The following is a 23,682-nucleotide window of genomic DNA, read 5'->3' as shown; positions in this document are numbered from 1 at the left end:
GAAGCAGATTTACATCCTCGGTCTCGAAACATCAAGGAAAGTTTTTATACGTCGCTGAAAAAGATGCTACAGTTGTGATGAAAATTATTCAACCCCCACACGATTTTGGTGTTTTAGCAAGTTGGACATTTATTCCGTATTTTGTTTATAGTCATATCAAATAAAGATGTGTCAAATAGACAAATGCAACTTAAATTGTAACACTGTATTTTACAAAATACCAAAATAGGACATTTTTCTTAATATCTTATTGACAGAATTATTCAACCCCCTAGTTACATGCATCTTTAGTACTTAGTAGAACACCCGTTGGCAGTAATTACATCCTTCAAACGTGATACATAACCGGACACAAGCTTCTTGCAACGATCTACAGGTATTTTGGCCAATTCCTCTTGGGCAAAGGCCTCCAGTTCATTCATATTCTTGAGCTTGCGTGCTGCAACTGCCTTCTTCAAGTCCCACCACAGGTTTTCTATAGGATTTAGGTCTGGCGACTGTGAAAGCCACTCCAGAGTCTTCCAGCCCTTCTTCTGCAACCACTCTAATGTTGATTTGGAGGTATGCTTGGGATCATTGTCCTGTTGGAAGGTCCAACGTCTCCCAAGCCTCAGCTTCGTCACTGACTTCATGACATTTGCAGCTAATATATCCTGGTTGGAAATAGAATTCATAATGCCTTGAAAACGCTGGAGATTCCCGGTACCTGAGGCAGAGAAACAGCCCCAGAGCATGATTGACCCCCCACCATGCTTTACAGTAGGTAAGGTGTTCTTCTCTTTGTAAGCTTCCTTTTTTTCTCCTCCAGACATAACGTTGATTCATAGGCCCAAAGAGTTCCACTATTGTCTCATCACTCCATAGAACAGTTTCCCAAAACCTTTGGGGTTTGTCCAGAAGATTTTTGGCATACTGGAGTCTATTTTCTTGTGCCTGGTAGTCAGAAGTGGGGTGCGCCTGGGAGTTCTGGCATGGAGGCCTTCATCTCGTAGTGCGCGCCTTATCGTCTGGGACGAAACCTGCGTTCCCCCCTCTGCAATGTCCTGTTGTAGTTCCTCAGCTGTTACCCGGGGGGTTTTCACCACTGTACGCTTCACAGTATCCTCTTTCTACCACGCCCAGGTAGTGTTTCCACTGTGTCTTTAGCTTTGAACTTGCGAATTATGCTCCCAACTGTGTCTCTTGAAATGTGTAATGTCTTTGCTATTTTCTCATATCCATATCCTTTCTTATGAAGAGAAATTACCTCCTCTCTTGACTTCTTTGACCACTCCCTGGACTTCACCATTGACCATCTACAAGAAGCTGAGCGTCACAGTCTTTTTCAATCAGGTTAATTGTTGCTCGTTATGGTTCTAATCACATCTACAGGTGTTTTCAACACCTGATTGAAAATACCTTTTTTAAATTCTGTTCTTAAGAGTTATGATCTTCAAGGGGTTGATTAATTTTGTCAATGAGATATTAAGAGAAATGACACTGTTTGGTATGTTACAAAATATCATGTAATTCAAGTTGCATTTGTCTATTTAATGCATCTTTATTTTTGATATGACTATAAACAAAATACGGAATAAATGTCCAACTTGCTAAAACACCAAAATTGTGTGGGGGTTGAATCATTAATCAGTTGGCTTGCAAAAATGCGGCATGACGAGGTTTGTGTACGCTTTAGTATTCACATTTAACATAACTGCTTTCTTTATGTTTTATCTCATTCATATTTCCTTCGGAAGTCCGAATCAAGTCGGCATTTTAAATTTGCTTAGCTACCTTCTTAAATAAATCTGTTTCTTTTTTCTACCATTGATGCATTTCAAAATGTTGTTCTTTTCATTTGTGAAGCAAACAAGCAGTCTCCTCTTTAGTACAATGAGGGTTGTATCCAGCGCGTTGAGACTGGCGCATGCGTAACACGAGGGGTCCTCTCTGGCTGCACACACGTCCTCGAGAGATCTGGTTTTCAATCGCATAATCCAGGCGTTTTCAAAAACCGAACACGATCCGAATAAGGTGTTTCCATGGATTTTAGGAGGCCTTTTTAGAGTTGAACTATTTAATTTAGTGCATGGACACATACTGATTGACCCTGACTGTCTGGGTTCTGTTTGTTAAAAAGTTAAAGATCCAGCCCATCAAGTTATTTGTCAGGGTAAAGTGCTCAGTCCACCTGCTCATCAGGATATGCGGCTGGACTGTGTTAAAAGTAAAAAAAAGAAAGAAAAAAAAGTCTGGCGTGAGTCCCATTTTTGTCCAAATGTTTTAAAAGCATATCTAAGAGTTCCAGTGGCATCCTCCACACATCTGAGGGCTCTACATGCAAACTACAGAAGAGGAGCGTCTGTTTGAGCGTGTTTTAAAATCTCAATCCTGACAATCTTCTCCAATATCTTTAGAACAATGGGTGAATTTAATAATAATAATAATAATTATTCATCATTCATTCACCAGTGTGAGCGGCACCGTGGGCAAGGGTGAAGTGTCCTGCCCAAGGACACAACGGCAGCGATTTGGATGTCAATAGGTGGGAACCAAACCTGCAACCCTCAGGATTCTGGCACGGCCGCTCTACCCACTATGCCATGCCGCCCCAAATCAGAGTCCAGAGAGAAAATAACATAACTATACAAACCACAAAGCAGCAAGCATACATGTTAAGGGGCTTGACCCATATATTAGTACAGTGTTGGGGTTAACGCACACCTACAATTTATTAAAATACAGATATAGAAAAAACTACCGGCAGCTGTAAAGTTTAGATCATGAAGGAAAGAAGAAAGTGAATGAATGGTTCTAACTGAATAAATTTACATACGCATGAAAATGCATTTTCTTTTGTATTATTTTTTTAATGAATTAAGTAACGTTTATAAATGGGTTGTACTTGTATAGCGCTTTTCTACCTTCAAGGTACTCAAAGCGCTTTGACACTACTTCCACATTTACCCATTCACACACATTCACACACTGATGGAGGGAGCTGCCATGCAAGGCGCCAACCAGCACCCATCAGGAGCAAGGGTGAAGTGTCTTGCTCAGGACACAACGGACGTGACGAGGTTGGTACTAGGTGGGATTTGAACCAGGGACCCTCGGGTTGCGCACGGCCACTTTTCCACTGCGCCACGCCGTCCCTGGATAAGTTTATGACAACATTTTTCCAAAACTCAATATAGAATGTGAGATATAACAGGATAATGCATACATTTATCATTTGTTTTCAAAACGGTTACAAAAAAGTGGGACCTCACTTTAAGAAGGGGAACCGGAGGGTGTGTTCCAACTATCGTGGGATCACACTCCTCAGCCTTCCCGGTAAGGTTTATTCAGGTGTACTGGGGAGGAGGCTACGTCGGATAGATGAACCTCAGATTAAGGAGGAACAGTGTGGTTTTCGTCCTGGTTGTGGAATTGTGGACCAGCTTTATACTCTTGGCAGGGTCCTTGAGGGTGCATGGGAGTTTGCCCAACCTGTCTACATGTGCTTTGTGGACTTGGAAAAGGCATTCGACCGTGTCCCTCTGGAAGTCCTGTGGGGAGTGCTTAGAGAATATGGGGTAACGGACTGTCTGATTGTGGCTGTCTGCTCCATGTACGATCAGTGTCAGAGCTTGGTCCACATTGCCGGTAGTAAGTCGGACACGTTTCCAGTGAAGGTTGGACTCCGCCAAAGCTGCCCTTTGTCACGACTCTGTTCATAACTTTTATGGACAGAATTTCTACGCGCAGTCAAGGCGTTGAGGGGATCCGGTTTGGTGGCTGCAGGATTAGGTCTCTGCTTTTTGCAGATGATGTGGTCCTGATGGCGTCATCTGGCAAAGAGCTTCAACTCTCACTGGATCGGTTCGCAGCTGAGTGTGAAGCGACTGGGATGAGAATCAGCACCTCCAAGTCCGAGTCCATGGTTCTCGCCCGGAAAAGGGTGGAGTGCCATCTCCGGGTTGGGGAGGAGACCCTGCCGCAAGTGGAGGAGTTAAAGTACCTAGGAGTCTTGTACATGAGTGAGGGAAGAGTGAATCATGAGCTCGACAGGCGGATCGGTGCGGCGTCTTCAGTAATGCGGACGCTGTATCGATCCGTTGTGGTGAAAAAGGAGCTGAGCCGAAAGGCAAAGCTTTCAATTAACTGGTCGATCTACGTTCCCATCCTCACATATGGTCATGAGCTTTGGGTTATGACCGAAAGGACAAGATCACGGTTAAAAGCGGCCGAAAAGAGTTTCCTCTGCCGCGTGGCGGGGCTCTCCCTTAGAGATAGGGTGAGAAGCTCTGCCATCCGGGGGGAGTTCAAAGTAAAGCCGCAGCTCCTCTCGAGATAGGGTAAGAAGCTCTGCCATCCGGGGGGAGTTCAAAGTAAAGCCGCTGCTCCTCCACATCGAGAGGAGCCAGATGAGGTGGTTCGGGCATCTGGTCAGGATACCTCCTAAACACCTCCCTGGGGAGGTGTTTAGGGCACATCCAACCGGTAGGAGGCCACGGGGAAGACCCAGGACACGTTGGGAAGACTATGTCTCCCGGCTGGCCTGGGAACACCTTGGTATCCCCCGGGAAGAGCTGGACAAAGTGGCTGGGGAGAGGAAAGTTTGGCCTTCCCTGCTTAGGCTGCTGCCCCCGCGACCCGACCTCGGCTAAGCGGAGGAAGATGGATGGATGGAATTACAAATTAAAAAAGCAAAATCAATCAGTGACCATAAATATTTTTAAAATAATATGAATTGGTAAAAGTATTGGTATTCCCAAAACTGACCCTGTAACTACATGGTATTGATCAATACCCACATTTGTAGCAAGACCCACTGCACTCGTTTACTTTCAAAATGTATGTGTGGTTGGGGCATGGCTAGGGACGTAGAAGGGGAAAAACATAATTTTTATTTTTTTTGTAAGTGTATTAAAAAAGAAATACTGAAATAACACCTAGTCATAAGAATTGAGACCCTTTGCTCAGTATTGAGTAGAAGCACCATTTTGAGTTAATACAGCCATGAGTCTCCTTGGGAAAGATGCAACACGTTTTTCACATTAGGATTTGGGGTTCCATGTTGGATGGTGAACGTTGGTGGACAGCCAGGCAAAGATTGAGATGCTCAATTGGGTTTAGGTCAAGGATCTGGCTAGGCCAGTCATCAATGATCAGAGTATTTCCAAAGCCACTCCTTTGATAATTTAGCTGTGTGCCTTGGGTCATTGTGTTGTTGGAAGGTGAGCCGTTGGCCCAATCAGAGGTCCTGAGCACTCTGGAAGAAGTTTTCTTCTAGGATATCTTTACTTGGCCGCATTTATTTTTATTTTAATTGCAACAAGTTGTTCTGTCCCTACAGCTGAAAAACACCCCTGTAGCATGATGCTACCATCACCATCATCATGTTTCAGTGCCTAGTTTTCGCCACACATACCGCTTAGAATTAAAGCCAAAAAGTTAAATATTGGTCTCATCAGGCCAGAGAATCTTATTTCCCATAGTCTGAGAGTACTTTATGTGTTTTTTGGCAAACTCTATGCGGGCTTTCATGTCTTGCACGGAGGAGAGACTTCCGTTGGGCCACTATGCCATGAAGCCCTGACTGGTAGAGGGCTTCAGTGATAGTTGACTTTGTGGAACTTTCTACCATCTGCATCTCTGGAGCTTTGGATTCTTCTTTACCTTTCTCACCAAGGCTCTTCTCCCACAATTGCTCAGTTTGGCTGGACAGCCAGATCTAGCAAGAGTTGTGGTCGTCCCAAACTTCTTTAATTCTGTGTCTGAGCTTATTGGGCATTGCTTTGACCTCATGATTCTCATTTGCTTTGAGATGCATTGTGAGCTGTGAGGTCTTATATAGCCAGGTATGTGTGCCTTTCCTAATTAAGTCCAATCAGTTTAATTAAACACAGCTGGACTCAAATGGAGGAACAGAACCATCTCAAAAAAGATCAGAAGGTATGGACAGCATGTGAGTTAAATATGAGTATCAGAGCAAAGGGCCTGAATACCTATAATAATGTGGTATTTCAGTTTTCCTTGTTTAATAAACTAGCAGATATTTCTACATTGCTGTTTTTTCTGTAAAGATGGGGTGCTGCGTGTAAATCAATGAGAAATAAAATTAACTTTTTTGACTTTGGCAAATGGCTGCAATGAAACTAAGACTGAAAAAATTAAAGGGGTCTGAATACTTTCTGTACCCACTGTACATGGAAAGACGATAATTGCCGCTCACATTCATACCTATGGACAATTCACAGTCTCCAATGAAGCTAACAATGTTTGGGAACACAGGTTGTTAGGTAACATGCATATTTTGAAATGTGGGAGGAAGCCAGAGTACTTGGAGAAAACCCCACACTCACGAGAGAACATTAACACACTACACACAGATGTCCAAACGGAGGTTAGAAGACGCACACGGCATAAAGTTAGACATTATTCTTGGTGGTAGTGTGAAAACGAGAGTAGAAAAGCCTTAATTACTTGAAATAATTTTCTCCTCAAATTTCTCTCTTAACTGTTTCCATGTGTCAACCACGTAGCGCTCCTGACGTTTTTATGTTTGAAAATAAAGCTGAGGGGAGCATTTAATGTTATTTGATATTACGGCCAATAGTGGGTAACTAAAAGAATACAGTATACCCATTAATAGAACATACTTTTTTTTAAATGGGTTTTAATGTAAAAATAAAATGTTTTCATGTAAAAAAATAAAATAAAAACAAATATTTTGAAGGTGTGGCAGGATTTATCTTCCCGTGGCGTTGTGCCACGATGAACTATGTAGGGGAAACTCTGAAAGCTGTGCGACATCAACTGAGACCGTCTACTCACAAAGGCCACAAAAATAAGGCAGGATCTCTCACACCGCGGGCAGCCCTTCATTACCACCTTTCCCTCACGCATATTGAGAACCCCAAGTAGGGCTGGGCGATATATTGATATACGCGATACATTGCGGGTTTGTCTCTGTACGATATAGAACATGACTATATCGTGATATTCGCGTATACGTTCTTAGGCAGTTGCTTTTAGCTGCTCGCATTACACGACAGGTCTCTCCTTCTCACAGACAGCAAGCACACATTCATACATATGTCACATATGTATACGCCCTCGCAGAGCAGAGAGGTAGCGGCATGGGTAACGTTAGCTGTAATGCTAGCGGAGCCGTGTGAGTGGTAATACAAGAGAAAGAAGGTGCGAATCTGGTAACAAATGAAGGAAGAATCAATTCCCAAGAAAAACAGCAGGGGTTCCATCGTCTGGCGGTGGTTTGGCTTCAAGTGGGAATATGTCGAACAGACAACCATAATTTGTCAAGTGTGGGGCAAAAGCGTTTCTACAAAAAGTAGCCTTACTCCTAATATGTAGCATCATTTGAAAAGTCACCTGCAAGAGAATGAAGAGTGCTTACTCTGCATCTCAACATCTCCATTCTATTTCATGCCGAAGCAAACATTTCCAGATCAACACTGTATGAAAAAAAGAGTCAACAACAAAAGGAGATAATGTCCGCAGTAGCCTACCACATAGCGAAGGACGAACACTATTTGATTTCCTATTATGCAGCTCATTTTTATTTTACACTAATTGAAATATATTGTGTGACATCATGCACAAAAGTGCACTTTATTTGTTTTAAACTATTGTAGTGGCGTTTTGTATAAAAAGTGCACCTTAATTTAGTGTTGTTTTGATAAGTCATCTTAGTCACATCATGCACAAAAGTGCATTAATGGCTTGTTTTAAAATGTCTCTTGACAATCTTGCACTTTCTTTTTTGGAAATGACATTAATGTTTGTGCCACTGCTTAATGAAAGTTTAATAAATACAGTTTTGGTCAATTGACTTATTTGTGATTTCCTTCTCTACATGAAAGTTTAAAATGAGGATATATGAATTCAGTATGAACAAGAATGTTTTAATGTAGACACAAAATCATCATACTGGTGTGATCATATGTATCATAATTCATGGCTAAGGCAAAATATCGAGATATATATCATGTATCGCGATACGGCCTAAAAATATCGAAATATAAAAAAAAAGGCCATATCGCCCAGCCTCTACCCCAAGCATGTGCACAAAGAGACTCTCAAACTCTGCTTTTTCCCCAAAGCTGTGAACAGACTGCAGGAGCATAACCCCCTAGACCCCCACCATTACTGTGCAATGATGGACTCCTTGCAATTACTTTTAACTTATGTTTTTCATTTGTTTTTTTGGGGGGGTTGTGGATGTTGGGACGGGAGATGGCGGGGGGTTGTACAAAACAGTACATATTTCATCACTAGGTGTGGTGAAATTTGTCCTCTGCATTTGACCAATCACCTTTTTTTACCCCCTGGGAGGTGAGGGGAGCAGTGGGCAGCAGTGGTGGCCGCGCCCGGGAATAATTTTTGGTGATTTAACCCCCAATTTCAACCCTTGATGCTAAGCAGGGAGGTAATGGGTCCCATTTTTATAGTCTTTGGCATGACTCGGCCGAGGTTTTAACTCACAACCTACCAATGTCAGGGCGGACACTAGGCCACTGAGTAGTATTTTACATTTTTCATTGTTTTCATATTTTAAAGAGACAGTCAGAAAACTGCTTGAAGATGTTCTGTTTAAAAACTATGCACAATTTGGACCAAAGAACCACCATTACTGTACATGTTATATAGACCAGGGGTCCCCAACCTTTTTTGCACCAAGGACCGGTTTAATGTTCGCATTATTTTTACGGACTGGTTTTTCATGTGTGGCAGTTAATACAGGAAAAAAGGTGCATGAAAAATTAAACAACATAACGCTGAATTGGTGGGAGTTTTGGGCTAGTGTCTTTGCAATGAGATGGTACCCAGCATGTTGATAGTGTATACTATATAATATCAACCTGTGGAGGATTGTAGATGGAAAATAGCCTCTGGCTACCATCTTGCAGATTTATATTTTATATGTTCATTAAATGTGCATTGTCCCATGTAACAAAGATATAACATATATAACAAATCAGGAGTTTTATTATAGATCTAAGAACAGGATTATGTGTGTGTGTTTTAGTGGGACAGGGAAATGTTAGGTCGGAGAAATGACTGTCTTTATAAATTATTTAGTGTTTGTGTGGCCTGGTAGCAAATGTGTGACGGACCAGGAGAAGTCCTTTTACCAGTGGTTGGGGACCACTGATATTAACCAAAAAGAAGTGTTTTGAATGTAGAAAAATAAATCATTATATGACCCCTTCAGAGTGGCGAATCAGAAAAGTGGGGAGTTGCAGAGACCGTGTAGTCAATTCCCACCCCAAGGTGTCAATATGGTGGAACAATGCACGCATAAATAAACAGAGAAACACACCGCAAGCGCTAATGGAGTCCGTGTATGAGCAAAAAGACGCTGTACACGCACACAGATAGGCAGCATGAGCGCAAAATGACTCCTCACTAGCAGAGCGTTCACAAACACGCATAGTGTGGTTTTTATGCTCAAATAATTTGCCACTGTTATAATCCAGCCTCAAAACCTGCAGCGAAGTGTACACAAATAATATAAGATTATAAATCAGAAGTGTGGATTATATAGACATGGCTTGGAGAAATGCGTTAGCGCACAGCTTGCCGGGATAAACCAACAGCCTGCAAAGCAGTAAAACTGTCCGTGCACCACCATTAGCTGCTTTAGAGGGAGTTGGAAGTGGCGCCATAGTAGACAGAAACAAAGTGGTAAAGTTAGCCTGAAGACCACGCTAATAGCTAGACTGTTCATTAGTCCAGGTTGTAGTTTTTATCTCTCTTTAAAAAGTATATGCAACGTGACAAATTTTTAAAATTAGGTAAAAAATGGAAAGTGTGGACTGAAATGTAAGTATTGAAGGATGTTTATGGCGGCAGGATACATCGTAGGAACACATGTTTTCATAGCTGTTTAGCAACACACTTTTTGTTATGTTTAAAGAAAAGATGTGTACAAAAAGCTTTATTGCAATTGTAGTCAAGACATACAACAGAAATTACCAAAGCGCTCCTAAAAGTTAGGACTCAGAGTATGAAATATCATATGAAGAAAAAATAACTCAAATAAAAAAAAATGCACAAAGAAACAATGTAAAACCATGCTTGCAGTATGAGTCAGCCAATCCTGAAGGGCCTCGATATAAAGAAGTATGACTATAAACCCAAAATCTTCATCAAGAAATCTTATATTATTTAATTTGTTAAGTTTAGGAGAATATGGGCAAACAACTTACCAGGCCCTGGTTGCTGTCGCTGAAGCGAGTGAATAAGTGGTTGCAGGTGTCAAAGAGTGTCTTGCATATCAGCTCAAACCATTCTCTGCGAGGACCTCCCCAGTCGAGAGCTGCAGAAAAAAAATCAAATGTTACATCATTAAGATGGAGTAACGTAGACCAGTTTATAATGTGGTTATTAAATGCTGTAAACTGCTTTCATCTACCTTCCTCATCCTGAAAGACCACCTCAAAGTTCTTACTCCAATCTGACACAGAGAAGTTCCGTGTTGCCTTGAGGGACTGAGATCAGGCAAAATTAGCAAGAGGAGCTTGTGAAACAATCTTGTTTATTCCTGGATGTTGAATTACTCACTGAATCAAGAATTGGTGAAACAATCTTGTTAATTCCTGGATGTGGAATTACTCACTGAATCAAGAATTGAGTGTCGGGTGATTTTTATGCAGGTCTTGGTGCGAGGTCTCTTGGAGTGGATGTGCCTGAGCTCACGTTGAAAGAAGTTTACCTTGTCCTGGAATGTCTCGGAGCCGCCTGTTGACACATTACAATTAAGCGAGCCAGCTAAAGCAGCAAGTTACCGTTTAAACATAATAACTAACCTATGTTTTTGTGTAGAAAACGTATGAAGGTGGCGGCCATGATGTTTCTCTCTTTGCAGACAAGCTCCACCGGGGGCTGGATCCCATCATCTACCATTAGAGTCAGGTACTTGTGAAGAGGGTCTGGACCGTGATAGCTAAACTGAAATGGAAATAGTCAGTTAAAGGGGCTGTTTGCATCTCCGCATCCGAAAACAACAACACCGGAAATGTGTCGGCAAGGTTTTCTGCCCCACGGACTACAAAGGCGAACGCACGCTATGTTTCAGGATTTATGCAGATCCCAAACACAGATCAGCAGGTACCAGAAAGTAAGAAACAAAACGCCTGATAATATGTCTTACCTTATATACACACCTTAATAATACTTGTATGTCAAAGCACATCAAGCGGTGCGGCTTCATAGCTTGCCAAAGTCGTGCTAAAACATTTTGATAGATTTTAGAGCGCCGTGTGTAATGGTCTATGTATTCAATGGAACATATACAATGTGGTGTTGTTTATTTGAGTCATATTAACATCATAGAGCAGTCTACATATATCTCTTATGTTTGACTGCTATCTACTGATCACACTTGTCATTACACCATGTACCAAATAAAATAGCTTGAGGTTGGTAAGCAAAACCACAATTATTCCGCACATTGGGTGCACCGGGTTATAAAGCGCACTTGTAAAGAACATAATGTCATGGCTGTCTTCAGTTTCCAATAATTTCCAGAACTGTTATTTTTTTGTGGTTAAGTGATTGGAGCACATACTTGTTGGTCACAAAAAACATTCTAGAAGTTTTGTTCTTTTATAAATTTATTATGGGTCTACTGAAATTGTGACCAAATCTGCTGGGTCAAAAGTATACAAACATCAAGTTTATATTAGGTTACATGTCACTTGGCAAGTTTCACTGCAATAAGGCGCTATTGGCAGCCATCCACAAGCTTCTGGTTTAATTTTTGACACAATTGGTGCAGTTCAACTAAATTTGTGGTTTTTCCTGACATGGACTTGTTTCTTCAGCATTGTCCACAGGTTTGTCAGGACTTTGGGAAGGCCATTCTAAAACCTTTATTCTGGCCTGATTTAGCCGTACCTTTATCATTTTTGACGCCTGTTTGGGGTCATTACCTGTACGCTAAGTCCTGACTTAAACGTGTGGACAATGCTGAAGAAACAAGTCCATGTCAGAAAACCAACAAATTTAGCTGAACTGCACCAATTTTGTCAAGAGGATTGGTCAAAAATTCAGCCAGAAGCTTGTGGATGGCTACCAAAAGCGCCTTTTTGCACTGAAACTTTTGACCCAGCAGATTTGGTCACATTTTCAGTAGACCCATAATAAATTTATAAAAGAACAAAACTTCTAGAATGTTTTTTGTGACCAACAAGTATGTGCTCCAATCACTTAACCACAAAAAAATAACAGTTCTGGAAATTATTGGAAACTGAAGACAGCCATGACATTATGTTCTTTACAAGTGTATGTAAACTTTTGATCGCGACTGTATGTGCCTCTACGTCTACTGCTTGTCAGCCATATTGTAGTATTTAAAACTTCCATAGTGAGTCTACTGCCAGATATAGGTTTGAACTATATGCTACTTTTCATTAGAAATGGCAACAGCAGAGGATGTATGTGCATGTACAAGTGAGGCTGCCCCACAGCAAGAGGATAGACAAAAAGAATGAGCTTATTGACTACAACGTCGAACTAAAATGGCGACCCCGCGCAAAGCGCTGTGTAAATCACTCCCATAGTATATGGAGCTATCTGCTGATGTCACAAATTGCTACCACCAAATTGCTATCATTAGCTGACAATAATCAAAGCTACAAAGCTAATGAGTGTGTTATGTGCTCGAAGGAAATAAAATCAATCACACACTTTTTTTTTTCCAAGTGCAATGACATTAAACCATATTCTATTCAAAACCAAAGGACAGTGTGATAAATGCTCACATCACTTTAGTAGTTTAGCACCTTCAAGGCACCCGCATAAAAGGTTGCAAACAATTCCTTTAACATGGTAAGTGGGTTGTACTTGTATAGCGCCTTTATACCCCTTTTTAAAAGGAGCCCAAAGCGCTTTGACAGTATTTACACATTCGCCCATTCACACACACATTCACACACTGACGGTTGGGGCTGCCATGCAAGGCGCTCACCAGGACCCATCAGGAGCAAGGGTGAAGTGTCTTGCCCAAGGACACAACGGACGTGACTAGGATGGTAGAAGGTGGGGATTGAACCAGTAACCCTCATATTGCTGGCACAGCCACTCTACCAACTTTGCCACGTCGTGCCCAACATTGATTAAATTCAAAGTGACTGTGTTCAAAACCGACTCACTCTCTGAGGTTGGCAACCCTTGACTTTTCAGCCGCCTCCTTGTGGCTTCCAACGGAGTGAGGGAAATGTGCATTTTTTTAAACAAGCTTTGCAAGTGCCTGTGAGGCTGTGAATGTATTCTAAATGGCGATTGGATGAGTATAAGAAAGACAAGGAAAAGCGAAGGTGTATGTATCCCTGATTTCCACTGGATGCATAATGGAAGGGTAAGGCAAAAGAGTTAGTGGCAGACTCTTTCTATTTCCATTCTATTCAATATGTCAGTTTTCACCGCCGGCGGACTTCCTGGGCACGGCACTGCCATAGCGGTGCCATACCGTATCACTGTGCTAAATATACGCAGCTATATATTTGCCATACTGTGCAACACGGTTCATCAGTTTAGCTAAAATATGCTTGTGAGGGACAGGATGTCATGCACAACCACAAAATAAATGATCTGGTTCAACTTCAAAATAAAATACTCTGTATTCACCATATCACACTTTAAAATGTCCTAATAGGCGGGGATGGACCAAAAGGTTTTGAGACGCAATTTCAACTAGTTGACATAAATGGATGAGGACAAGCTGTTCCAGAGGTCAAAAATAAAAGAATATATAGATAAATAGTATCATGGACAGCTATTTCAGGGGCCTGTGTCAAATATCAGCAGATACAGGGAATGGTTAGTGGGAGTTGAATGGTGTGTGTGTGTGTGTGTGTGTGTATACAACGCTCGTCAGGGATGATGTTAATGTTGTGTGTTGTGTACTTTCTACAAATACAAAAATGAAGTTGTCAAAGTATTTTCCACAAGTCAACCCTGTCAGTGCCAACAAAGACTGCCTGTGGGTATTGACGGACGGCAATGCTTGGGACGTTCCATAGTGTTGCTGTTCAGCAGCTGTTACATGTCTCAATTGGCAGGACGGAGTTTGTTTCTGCTCCTCTGGAAGGCTGGAATAAACGGTTTGTCGTTCGCTTGTCGTTCGTCTGTCTACAACTGTCCTTAACCCGTGATTGTGCGTGTATTTGCGAAATCTCGGAAAAGTCAGTGCTATTTGCTTCACGGCAGAGTGAAAAGAGTGCACATAAAATGGCAGTGAAGATTGGCGCCTTTTAGCAGCCGTTACATATCCAGGAAAAGTCCGGAGTGAGATAAATGCCGGCTTCTTGAATCCGCGGCCCCCCACATCGAGCAAACCATGAAAACATTAAAAAAAGAAGAAAAAAAACATTAAAAAAAGAAAATACAGTTTAATTCTGGAGGGACTTATTCTTTTGCCTATGAAATTAAGAATCAATTACAACTTTTAAGAGGTTATAAGCTGTCTTCAAGGAGAACTGCAATTGTTTTTTAGTCTTGCCAATCACTTATATGTAAGACAGGAATATATTTTTCTTTTTTGGATGTATTCTAATTTTTCAAATACAGCAAGTACAAGGTGGCTAATATTAAGCTAATAAATGGGAGTCATAAAGCCCATAAAGCCCTCCAAAGAGTCCCAAAACTCAATTTACAAGTCGTGACTTGATTATTAACCAAGTATTAGGGATATTGTTGTTATAACCTTCAACGCTGAGGAAGTACTTTTAGCGGCACTGTGGTCACAGAGAGGTAACTGTGACGTCTCGGTGGCATCTTGGTGCGAGTGGTGCTCTTCCTGGATGCAGTTCGGGCTCGGACACAGCGTACAGGTAAGAATAAAGTATTTATTTAACTAAAAACAGGCTGATAACAAAAACACTGGGTCTCAAAGGCAAAACAAAGAACTAACTAGCATTAGTGCTAGGCGAACAAAAGGCGGCTAAGCGCGGAAGCATTAGCGAGTATACTCAAAGAAACAAGGAGGCTAAACGTGGAAGCTAGCGAATACAAAATACATGAAAACTGAGTGGTCACTTGTGAACACAAACTGTATGTAACACAGAATAAGAGAACTAGTAACTGAAACAGGCCGGTTAAATAGCATCTCTAATGAAGACAGGTGTGCAAACATAGGCAGGTGAACAAATCAAGTCGCCATGGTGACAAACACAAACAAGGAGGTGCACAAACCAAGAATCGGAAGAGTCAAACAATAAACAAGAAACACAAAAGATTCAAAACCATACATGATCCGGAGGGCGGATCATAACAGTACCCCCCCCTCTTAAGGGACAAATCCCAGATGTCCCAAAAATCTTGAACCCCCCCTCCCACAACAACAAAGTTCAAACGTGAAGGGAGTGCGGAGGGAGGACACGGTGGCCGGTCGCCCAGTCTTGTGTCCCCGAATCCATTGAGGACACATCAGGTGGCGGCGGCGGATGCAACGCTGCTGCCGAAGAAGTCTCGGCGGGCGACCTCGTAGAGGCCACATCTGCGGCCGACGTGGAGGAGGGTGTGCCCGATGAGGAGGACGCCCTGGGTACGGCCACGCCCGTGTCTGACGTGGAGGCTGGCGCGCCAAAGCAGGCCCGGGAGCACCAGATGGCCGAGGAGCAGCCGCTGGGGCCGGCCGAGGAGCAGATGCAGCAGACGAAGCCAGTGTTGGTGCAGCAGATAAAGACGGCGCTGGTTCCGCAGATGATTCAGGTAAGGGTGCAGCAGCCGAAGCAGGCGGCACCGTTGTCATCAAGGAGACAGGTGGCGTCGTCGCCATCGTGGGAACAGGCGGCGTCGTCATCGTTGAAGCAGGCGCTGGAGTGTGATCCAGCCTTAGGTCAGATGCTGGAGCGTGATCCAGCCAAGAGTCAGATGTTCGAGTGTGATCCAGCCAAAAGTCTGGCGCTGGAGCGGAATCCAGACCGGGGTCAAGGGCTGGTGTGTGAACCAGCTTAGGAACAGGACTTGAACGACCACTACGAATAGGACTACTACTAGGACTAGGACTACGACAGGGACTGTGACTATGACGAGGACAGGGACTAAGACAAGAACTAGGACTATCACTACGAACAGAACTGGGACTACGACGGGGAACGTGACTAGGAGTCCGCCTAGGACTCGGGTAAGGACTTAGGCAAGGACTAGGACTAGCAGTCGAACTAGGGCTTGGCCAAGAACTTAGGCAAGGACTAGGGCAAGGACTAGGACTCGGACTACGACTCAGTCTACGAGTCGGACTAGCACTGACTCGCACTGGGACTATGACGAGGGCTAGGACTTGAACTACGACTAGGAAACAGACAAGGACTCAGGCTTGGACTAGGGCATGGACTAAGACAAGAACTCAGACAAGGATTTGGACTCTCACTAAAAACAGGGCTGGGACTAGAACTAAGACTACAACTACGGCAAGGACTGAACACAGGTGGAGGAGGTCTAGCTGGGGACTGTGGCTTAACCGAACGGAACACCGGTGAGGAGGTCTAGGTGGTACTAACCGGACCACTGGTGGCGGCGGCCAAGGGGGAGCTAGCCGGACTACTGGTGAGGGCGGACGCACAGGAGGCTGGGGCTTAGTGGGAATCAGCTGTGCTACCTCCGCAGCACAGCCACCAGCATTAGTCACCCCCCCAAGGCATGAATCCCGGGCACGCTCACTGTGGTCAGAGACTGCCTCACAGGGTGGGTGGGCGGAGGGAGGCCAGGAGGAGGGTAGACTCCGCCCCTTGGGAAGGGCGATTTGTGCTCAGAAATAGTCGGCAGAGTGTTCTGTGCCGCTAGGAATTGCTCCTCTAGCTTAAGTTCAATTTGAACTCTCCAGTACCACTCATCTACCCACGCAGGACTATACTTTTCCAAGTCAGTTTCAAAATCGGGTGAAGTGGGGGCAGGACGTGACAGGCTGAGGAGTGGGCGGGGTTTGAACCATAGGGGTTGGGGCCAAATTAATGGTAAGCTGGGCTTGAAAGACAGCAGTTGACCGGGACTGATTATATTTAAAATTAATAAAATTGTCCTGATAGGGTCCGCTTTTAGAATTAAAAGTCCTTAGTGAGTGACTGACAGTTAGAATTAACAGAATGAAAAAAATGTCCTTGTCGATGACGTCAACAATAGTGGACGGGGAAATTTTCTCTGGGCGCGTGTCATCAGGAGGCGCGGCCACAGGGGGCGTCAACGTAGTGACGTCATCCGTGCCGGTCTCCAGCTGACGGACAGCCCATTCGGTAAAATGTTTTGCAAAGTGTGAAACGGGATTACCAACAATGGCGGGGGATATTGGACGGATTGTTGGTGGCTGTGTACCGGGGGAAGAGGTCATGAAGTGGGAACGTCTCTGTCGCCAGGCGAAGTCCTCCTTCGCGACTTCCGCTTTTGCGAACATGAGCGAGCTGGCTGGGCGTCGTCCTCACCTAGCCAGACGGAGGTGAGCGGGTCCAGAACCCCACCAGGGCCCCAGACCATCTCCACGTCCGGCGAACAGTAGAGCGATTCCTTATCCATGGCTCGGAGAATGTCCCACGTTCCCTCATCTTCGACCTCCATTTTGCCCGCAGCTAAAGAGCCTGTTGCTCTTCTCTTAATGTGACGTCTCGGTGGCATCTTGGTGCGAGAGGTGCTCTTCCTGGATGCAGTTCAGGCTCGGACACAGCGTACAGGTAAGAATAAAGTATTTATTTAACTAAAAACAGGCTGATAACAAAAACACTGGGTCTCAAAGGCAAAACAAAGAGCTAACTAGCATTAGTGCTAGGCGAAAAAAAGGCAGCTAAGCGCGGAAGCGTTAGCGAGTACACTCAAAGAAACGAGGCTAAACGTGAGAGCTAGCGAAAACAAAATACATGAAAACCGAGTCGTCACTTGTGAACACAAACTGTATGTAACACAGACTAAGAGAAGAGAACGAGTAACTGAAACAGGCAGGTTATATAGCGTCTCTAAAGAAAAACAGCTGTGCAAACAAAGGCAGGTGAACAAATCAGGTCGCCATGGTGACAAATACAAACAAGGAAGTGCACAAACCAAGAATCGGAAGAGTCAAACAATAAACAAGAAACACAAAAGACTCAAAACCCAAAACCATGCACGATCCGGGAGGCGGATCATAACAGTAACTAGCTTATGCAGTTAATGACCTACACAACCGGTGAGCTGCTGCATCGCATCTGAGTTGGTAAAAGTTTGTGCTAGATCATACATCATGCCTCTCACTTGTATAATAGAAGGTTGTGTCCATAAACCAAGAAGTTGGTCAATTTTGACATTCAACTTAGACCTGGATATCGTCACAAAAAGCAATTGTTTGCACCCACCTTTTTTTTAACCCTTGAAGAGGATTATGTTACATTTTTTATCCAAACAGGAATATATAATCATCTCATCAGTCATCTTACCACCGAGAGCAGAAATTGCAGAGTAAGTGATTGTTTTATTATGTTCGCAAATAGTTTTTCTTGTTTAGCAATTAGCAATACTGCTACGTGCTTGATCTGCTTAACACTCCGCTTCTAAAACTTGTAGCTCATCCTCTGTATATTCAGGCTCAAAAATATAAGGTTCTGGATCATTATTTGTCCCAAAGTAGTCATAGTCGTTGGATCTCATAGAGTCTGCCATGATTAGTGGTAGGCAAGAGCGAACGTTGTGATGCCGCCGTATACTTAAAATTACCTAAAAACGTAATATTACATATTATTAATGTGCCTTTTACTACGTTAAATGCATACTTACAGCGGGTATATATATTTTTAGTGGGCTTAGTAGGTGGAATTAAGCGAATTTCATTATGTTCATGGTCAACTGACTTTTGCTAGCGTTTCTTTACAAGTTAAAGGTTTAATGATTAATTTCGGCTCCTGTGTTCTGTTGAAAGATGCTGATATGTTTAAGAGTTCTTTTTACATAGCCATGTTGAGAGTAGCTAGTACTTTTCCTTTGTGTATTCTACCAGTCTCTCTGTCTTCAGATCCCAGGTTAGTGTAGTAAACCATCGGAATGTGAATACATCCCTCACATCTCTTATCACCTTATGGTGTTGAGAGGAGGGGGGGAGGGCTTTCTTTTGTGTGAAAAGAGTGTGTTTTTCCCTTTGAATGCCAGATCAACTGGAGAAGCCGATATGAATGTATCGGTTAAGTTGACCTAGTAAAGCTTTAGTAAAACCTGAAAAATATTCCAATTCTGGCTCGATGGTCCTTCTTACTCAGCATATATGTCATCAAAAGAACTTGGGATTGACCAGTAACTTAAATTCCCTGGGAGGAAGAACTGGTCCGACGCAAAAGTACTCAGCCATGCATTCATTTGTGCGTGATTGCTGATGGATGGATGTTGAGGGAGGATGTGAACCATCAATTATAAAGTCTTAAAAGCACTTTGCGTGGCATTTCTTTTATGTATGAAAAGTGCTTTATAAATAGTTTGATTTTAACAACACTTCAATTGAAATCCTAATTTAATGTTTGCGATAGGATTTAGGGACAATATTAGTTAATTGATAAAGACATGATCCAAACAGTAATTAAAATCGATTCAGTAACTTTTTAGGAAGAAAAAAAATCAACCAGTGTGACTGTGAAATTAATACATAAATGTTGGATCCTATAGGTGAAGTTTCCCATATTCCTGTTATTGCTTGTAAAGGAAGTAGGTATAAATTAATTATAAAGACAAATAAGCAAGTAAACAATTAAAGGAGCTGTTTGTTACATCCTCACAGTAACATATTTCAAAGTAAAAATATAACAAGAACACCACACCCACTAGCTTATGTTGCTATTAGTGGTTTAACAGAACACAATTGTTTGACCCGGTTATGTCAACACGTACACGTAGGGAGCGCGTGCACACATAAAGCAGTCCAAGAGAAGCAATGAACAATTTGCAATCATGTTATTGGTATGATAAAGTTTCCATTATCCATCCATCCATCCATTTTTCTACCGCTTATTCCCTTCCATTAAATGACAGCTAATGCTAGCTATCCAAATTGCTATTATTGGCCAACAACACCTAAAGCTAATGCGTGTGTGTGTTATGTACGTACGTAATTACGTCATGACGTAGAAGACGTGAGAGGGCAGGATATACTGTGTAAAATACGATGGAACGTTGGCAACATCTAGGCATCTGTGGAAATGTTGCAAACAGACCCTTTAATGGCCATGAGGATGGATGTTATTTTTTTAAATGCATTCTAAATGATAAATAAATGCAATCAGAAGTTTGCTTACAATGAAGCCTATGGTAGCCGCTCAATTCTGCCTATAAAGCTCCTAAAGAAAAGTCCAAACACCTCCATTAGGGTTTTATATATATGATGTAAGAATATATGTACGGTAATGTAGTAAGAGGTAAATTTATAATAACATTTAATGAGTATTTTATAATTTTACGCATACGTGGCGCAAGAATTTAAAAAACTCATCACGTTTGCATTTTCCATTCATTAGGGATTACTACTCATTGCAGACTTCATGAGAGCCAAAACACATACTAAAACACTCACTATGCAATGTCTGCTGTCATGAGGATGCTGAATGCTAGGATGTTCATATATTCCCAATAGATGAAGAATGTCTCATAATACTCGCGAAGGAATAGGGTGGTTGGGTGCTGTGGACCAAGTGTCTTTGTGTCGTTTTTGCCAGTTTGGGCTCTTACATGGCTGTCAAAATGTACCAACTTGTCAGATTACATTCTCAGCCATCTACTTCACAGGTGAGAGGCATGATTTATGATCTACAATAATCTCCCAGTGAGCAAGGAAGCGAGGAAGTAGCAGACCATCGATAGTGTAAACATTCTTAACAGGGAAGTGATCATGCTGCCGCTTTACATACAAACCCTGTTTCCATATGAGTTGGGAAATTGTGTTAGATGTAAATATAAACGGAATACAATGATTTGCAAATCCTTTTCAACCCACATTCAGTTGAATGCACTACAAAGGAAAGATATTTCATGTTCAAACTCATAAACTTTAGGTTTTTTTTGCAAATAATAATTAACTTAGAATTTCATGGCCGCAACACGTGCCAAAGTAATTGGGAAAGGGAATGTTCACCACTGTGTTACATCACCTTTGTTTTAACAACACTCAATAAACGTTTGGGACCTGAGGAAACTAATTGTTGAAGCTTTGAAAGTGGAATTATTTCCCATTCTTGTTTTATGTAGAGCTTCAGTCGTTCAACAGTCCGGGGTCTCCGCTGTCGTATTTTACGCTTCATAATGCGCCACACATTTTCGATGGGAGACAGGTCTGGACTGCAGGCGGGCCAGGAAAGTACCCGCACTCTTTTTTTACAAAGCCACGCTGTTGTAACACGTGCTGAATGTGGCTTGGCATTGTCTAGCTGAAATAAGCAGGAGCGTGCATGAAAAAGACGGCGCTTACATGGCAGCATATGTTGTTCCAAAACCTGTATGTACCTTTCAGCTTTAATGGTGCTTTCACAGATGTGTAAATTACCCATGCATTGGACACTAATGCACCCCCATACCATCACAGATGCTGGCTTTTGAACTTTGCGTCGATAACAGTGTGGATGGTTGGCTTCCCCTTTGGTCCGGGTGACAGGATATCGAATATTTCCAAAAACAATTTGAAATGTGGACTCGTCAGACCACAGAACACTTTTCCACTTTTCATCACTCCATCTTAGATGATCTCGGGCCCAGAGAAGCCGGCGGTGTTTCTGGATGTTGTTGATAAATGCCCTTCGCTTTGCATAGTAGAGCTTTAACTTGAACTTACAGATGTAGTGACAACTGTATTTAGTGACAGTGGTTTTCTGAAGTGTTCCTGAGTCCATGTGGTGATTTCATTTAGAGATTGATGTCGGTTTGTGATATAGTGCCATCAGAGGGATCGAAGGTCACTGTCATTCAATGTTGGTTTCCGGCCATGCCGCTTACGTGGAGTGATTTCTCCAGATTCTCTGAACCTTTTGATGATATTATGGACCGTAGATGTTGAAATCCCTAAATTTTTTGCAATTGCACTTTGAGAAACGTTGTTCTTAAACTGTTTGACTATTTGCTCACGCAGTTGTAGAAAAAGGGGAGTACCTCGCCCCATCCTTTTTTGTGAAAGACTGAGCATTTTTTGGGAAGCTGTTTTATACCCAATCATGCCACCCACCTGTTTCCAATTAGCCTGCACACCTGTGGGATGTTCCAAATAAGTGTTTGATGAGCATTCCTCAACTTTATCAGTATTTATTGCCACATTTCCCAACTTCTTTGTCATGTGTTGCTGGCATCAAATTCTAAAGTTAATGATTATTTGCAAAAAATAAAAAGTTTATCAGTTTGAATATCATGTTGTCTTTGTTGCATATTCAACTGATTATGGTTTGAAAATGATTTGCAAATCATTGTAATCCGTTTATATTTACATCTAACACAATTTCCCAACTCATATGGAAACGGGGTTTGTAGTTTGTTTGCATTAGTGCTTATAATTAAAATCTCACTAATACTTGGTTAATATTCAAGTCACAAAATGTAAATGGGGTATTGTTGGCGCTTATTGACTGCTTTTTTTAATCGGATTTCATGGGCTGAATAATGGAGTTCCCATTGGCTCTATTGTAAGCAGACTTTTATCTACCTTTAATATTTAAAATGTTGTTTTTAATCGATCCAGGGACAAGCAGTAGGACATTGATGCATGGCATCCGGTGTCATGTCTTTGGATTGTGAACGATAGGAAACATTCACAAAAAACTGCAGTTTCCCTTTAATGTACACCATTCTGGTCACTGGATACATTTCACAAATAAATACTGATTGTCCAAATAAGACTTACATTCACTGTTCCCTCTAAGGCGCGCGTTTGCATATATATTTACCATATACAAGTTTGCAATCCAACTTAATGTATTTATTACAGTTAGCGGTTGTAAAAGACAGGGCAAGGATGACGAGCACCTGCAGCAACTGCAGGGTTCCAAAGCACGGTTAGCCAGCGCTGCTGCCAGTGATAAGATGCGGTTTTCAACCCGTGTTTACTTACGCAGCCTATCAAAGTCATACGTATAATTACTGTCAATGTACGTACGTGCTTCACACGCTGAGCATGTTGACTTGTTTTGTAGGTTTATATGTTTTGTGGTACCTACAAAGAGTTTGTGCCAACTTTTTCATCAGCTGATGTTATATAGTATGGGGAGCATAGCATCACTTTTTTCCGCAAGGTCTGTGATCACTTTGATGCTCAATTTCCAGAGTATGAATTGAAAGGGAGTGGTGTCCGGGTGCTTGGATGTAGGTCGGATCCTTTTCCAGTCTGCGCCAGGGCTGCGCTCTGTCACCTATCCCTTTTTTGATTTTCATGGACAGGATTTCTAGGCAGAGTTGTGACCATGGCAGAGAGGGTATATGTCTCAGGGAGCTAAAGGTCATCACTGCTGTTTGCAAATGATGTGGTCCTGATGGCACCATCGGTTCGTGACCATCAGCTCTCACTGGATCTCTTTGCAGCAGAATGTTCAGCTGCTGTAATGAGGATCAGCATCTCCAAATCTGAGGCCATGGTTCACAGCAGGAAACCGATGGTTTGTACAGTCCAGGTAGAGAACGAGACTCTATCCCAGGTGGAGGTGTTTAAGTATCTCGGGGTCTTGTTCACGAGTGAGGGAAAGATGGAGAAGGAAATCAGCCGAAGAATTGGAGCAG

The 23,682-nt window shown here is 42.5% G+C and overlaps 1 protein-coding gene across 7 annotated transcripts in view; it reads right to left on the bottom strand.

Moving 5' to 3' along the window:
* arel1 (apoptosis resistant E3 ubiquitin protein ligase 1) overlaps nt 1-23,682 on the bottom strand; it is a 94,556-nt gene that overhangs the window by 24,185 nt on the left and 46,689 nt on the right. For all 7 annotated transcript variants that reach the window (XM_061895064.1, XM_061895066.1, XM_061895069.1 and 4 more), the window contains exons 12-15: nt 10,800-10,941; nt 10,610-10,731; nt 10,406-10,481; nt 10,200-10,309 (exon numbers count right to left, since the gene is read on the bottom strand). In XM_061895064.1, coding sequence (XP_061751048.1) covers nt 10,200-10,309; nt 10,406-10,481; nt 10,610-10,731; nt 10,800-10,941 — 450 coding nt within the window. The remainder of the gene's footprint in view (nt 1-10,199; nt 10,310-10,405; nt 10,482-10,609; nt 10,732-10,799; nt 10,942-23,682) is intronic.

This window comes from Nerophis ophidion, linkage group LG03 (assembly GCF_033978795.1).
Source record: "Nerophis ophidion isolate RoL-2023_Sa linkage group LG03, RoL_Noph_v1.0, whole genome shotgun sequence".
In the NCBI taxonomy this organism is placed as follows: Eukaryota; Metazoa; Chordata; class Actinopteri; order Syngnathiformes; family Syngnathidae; genus Nerophis; species Nerophis ophidion.
Note: the sequence above shows the minus strand (reverse complement) of the source record. Positions and strands in the feature narration are given on the sequence as shown.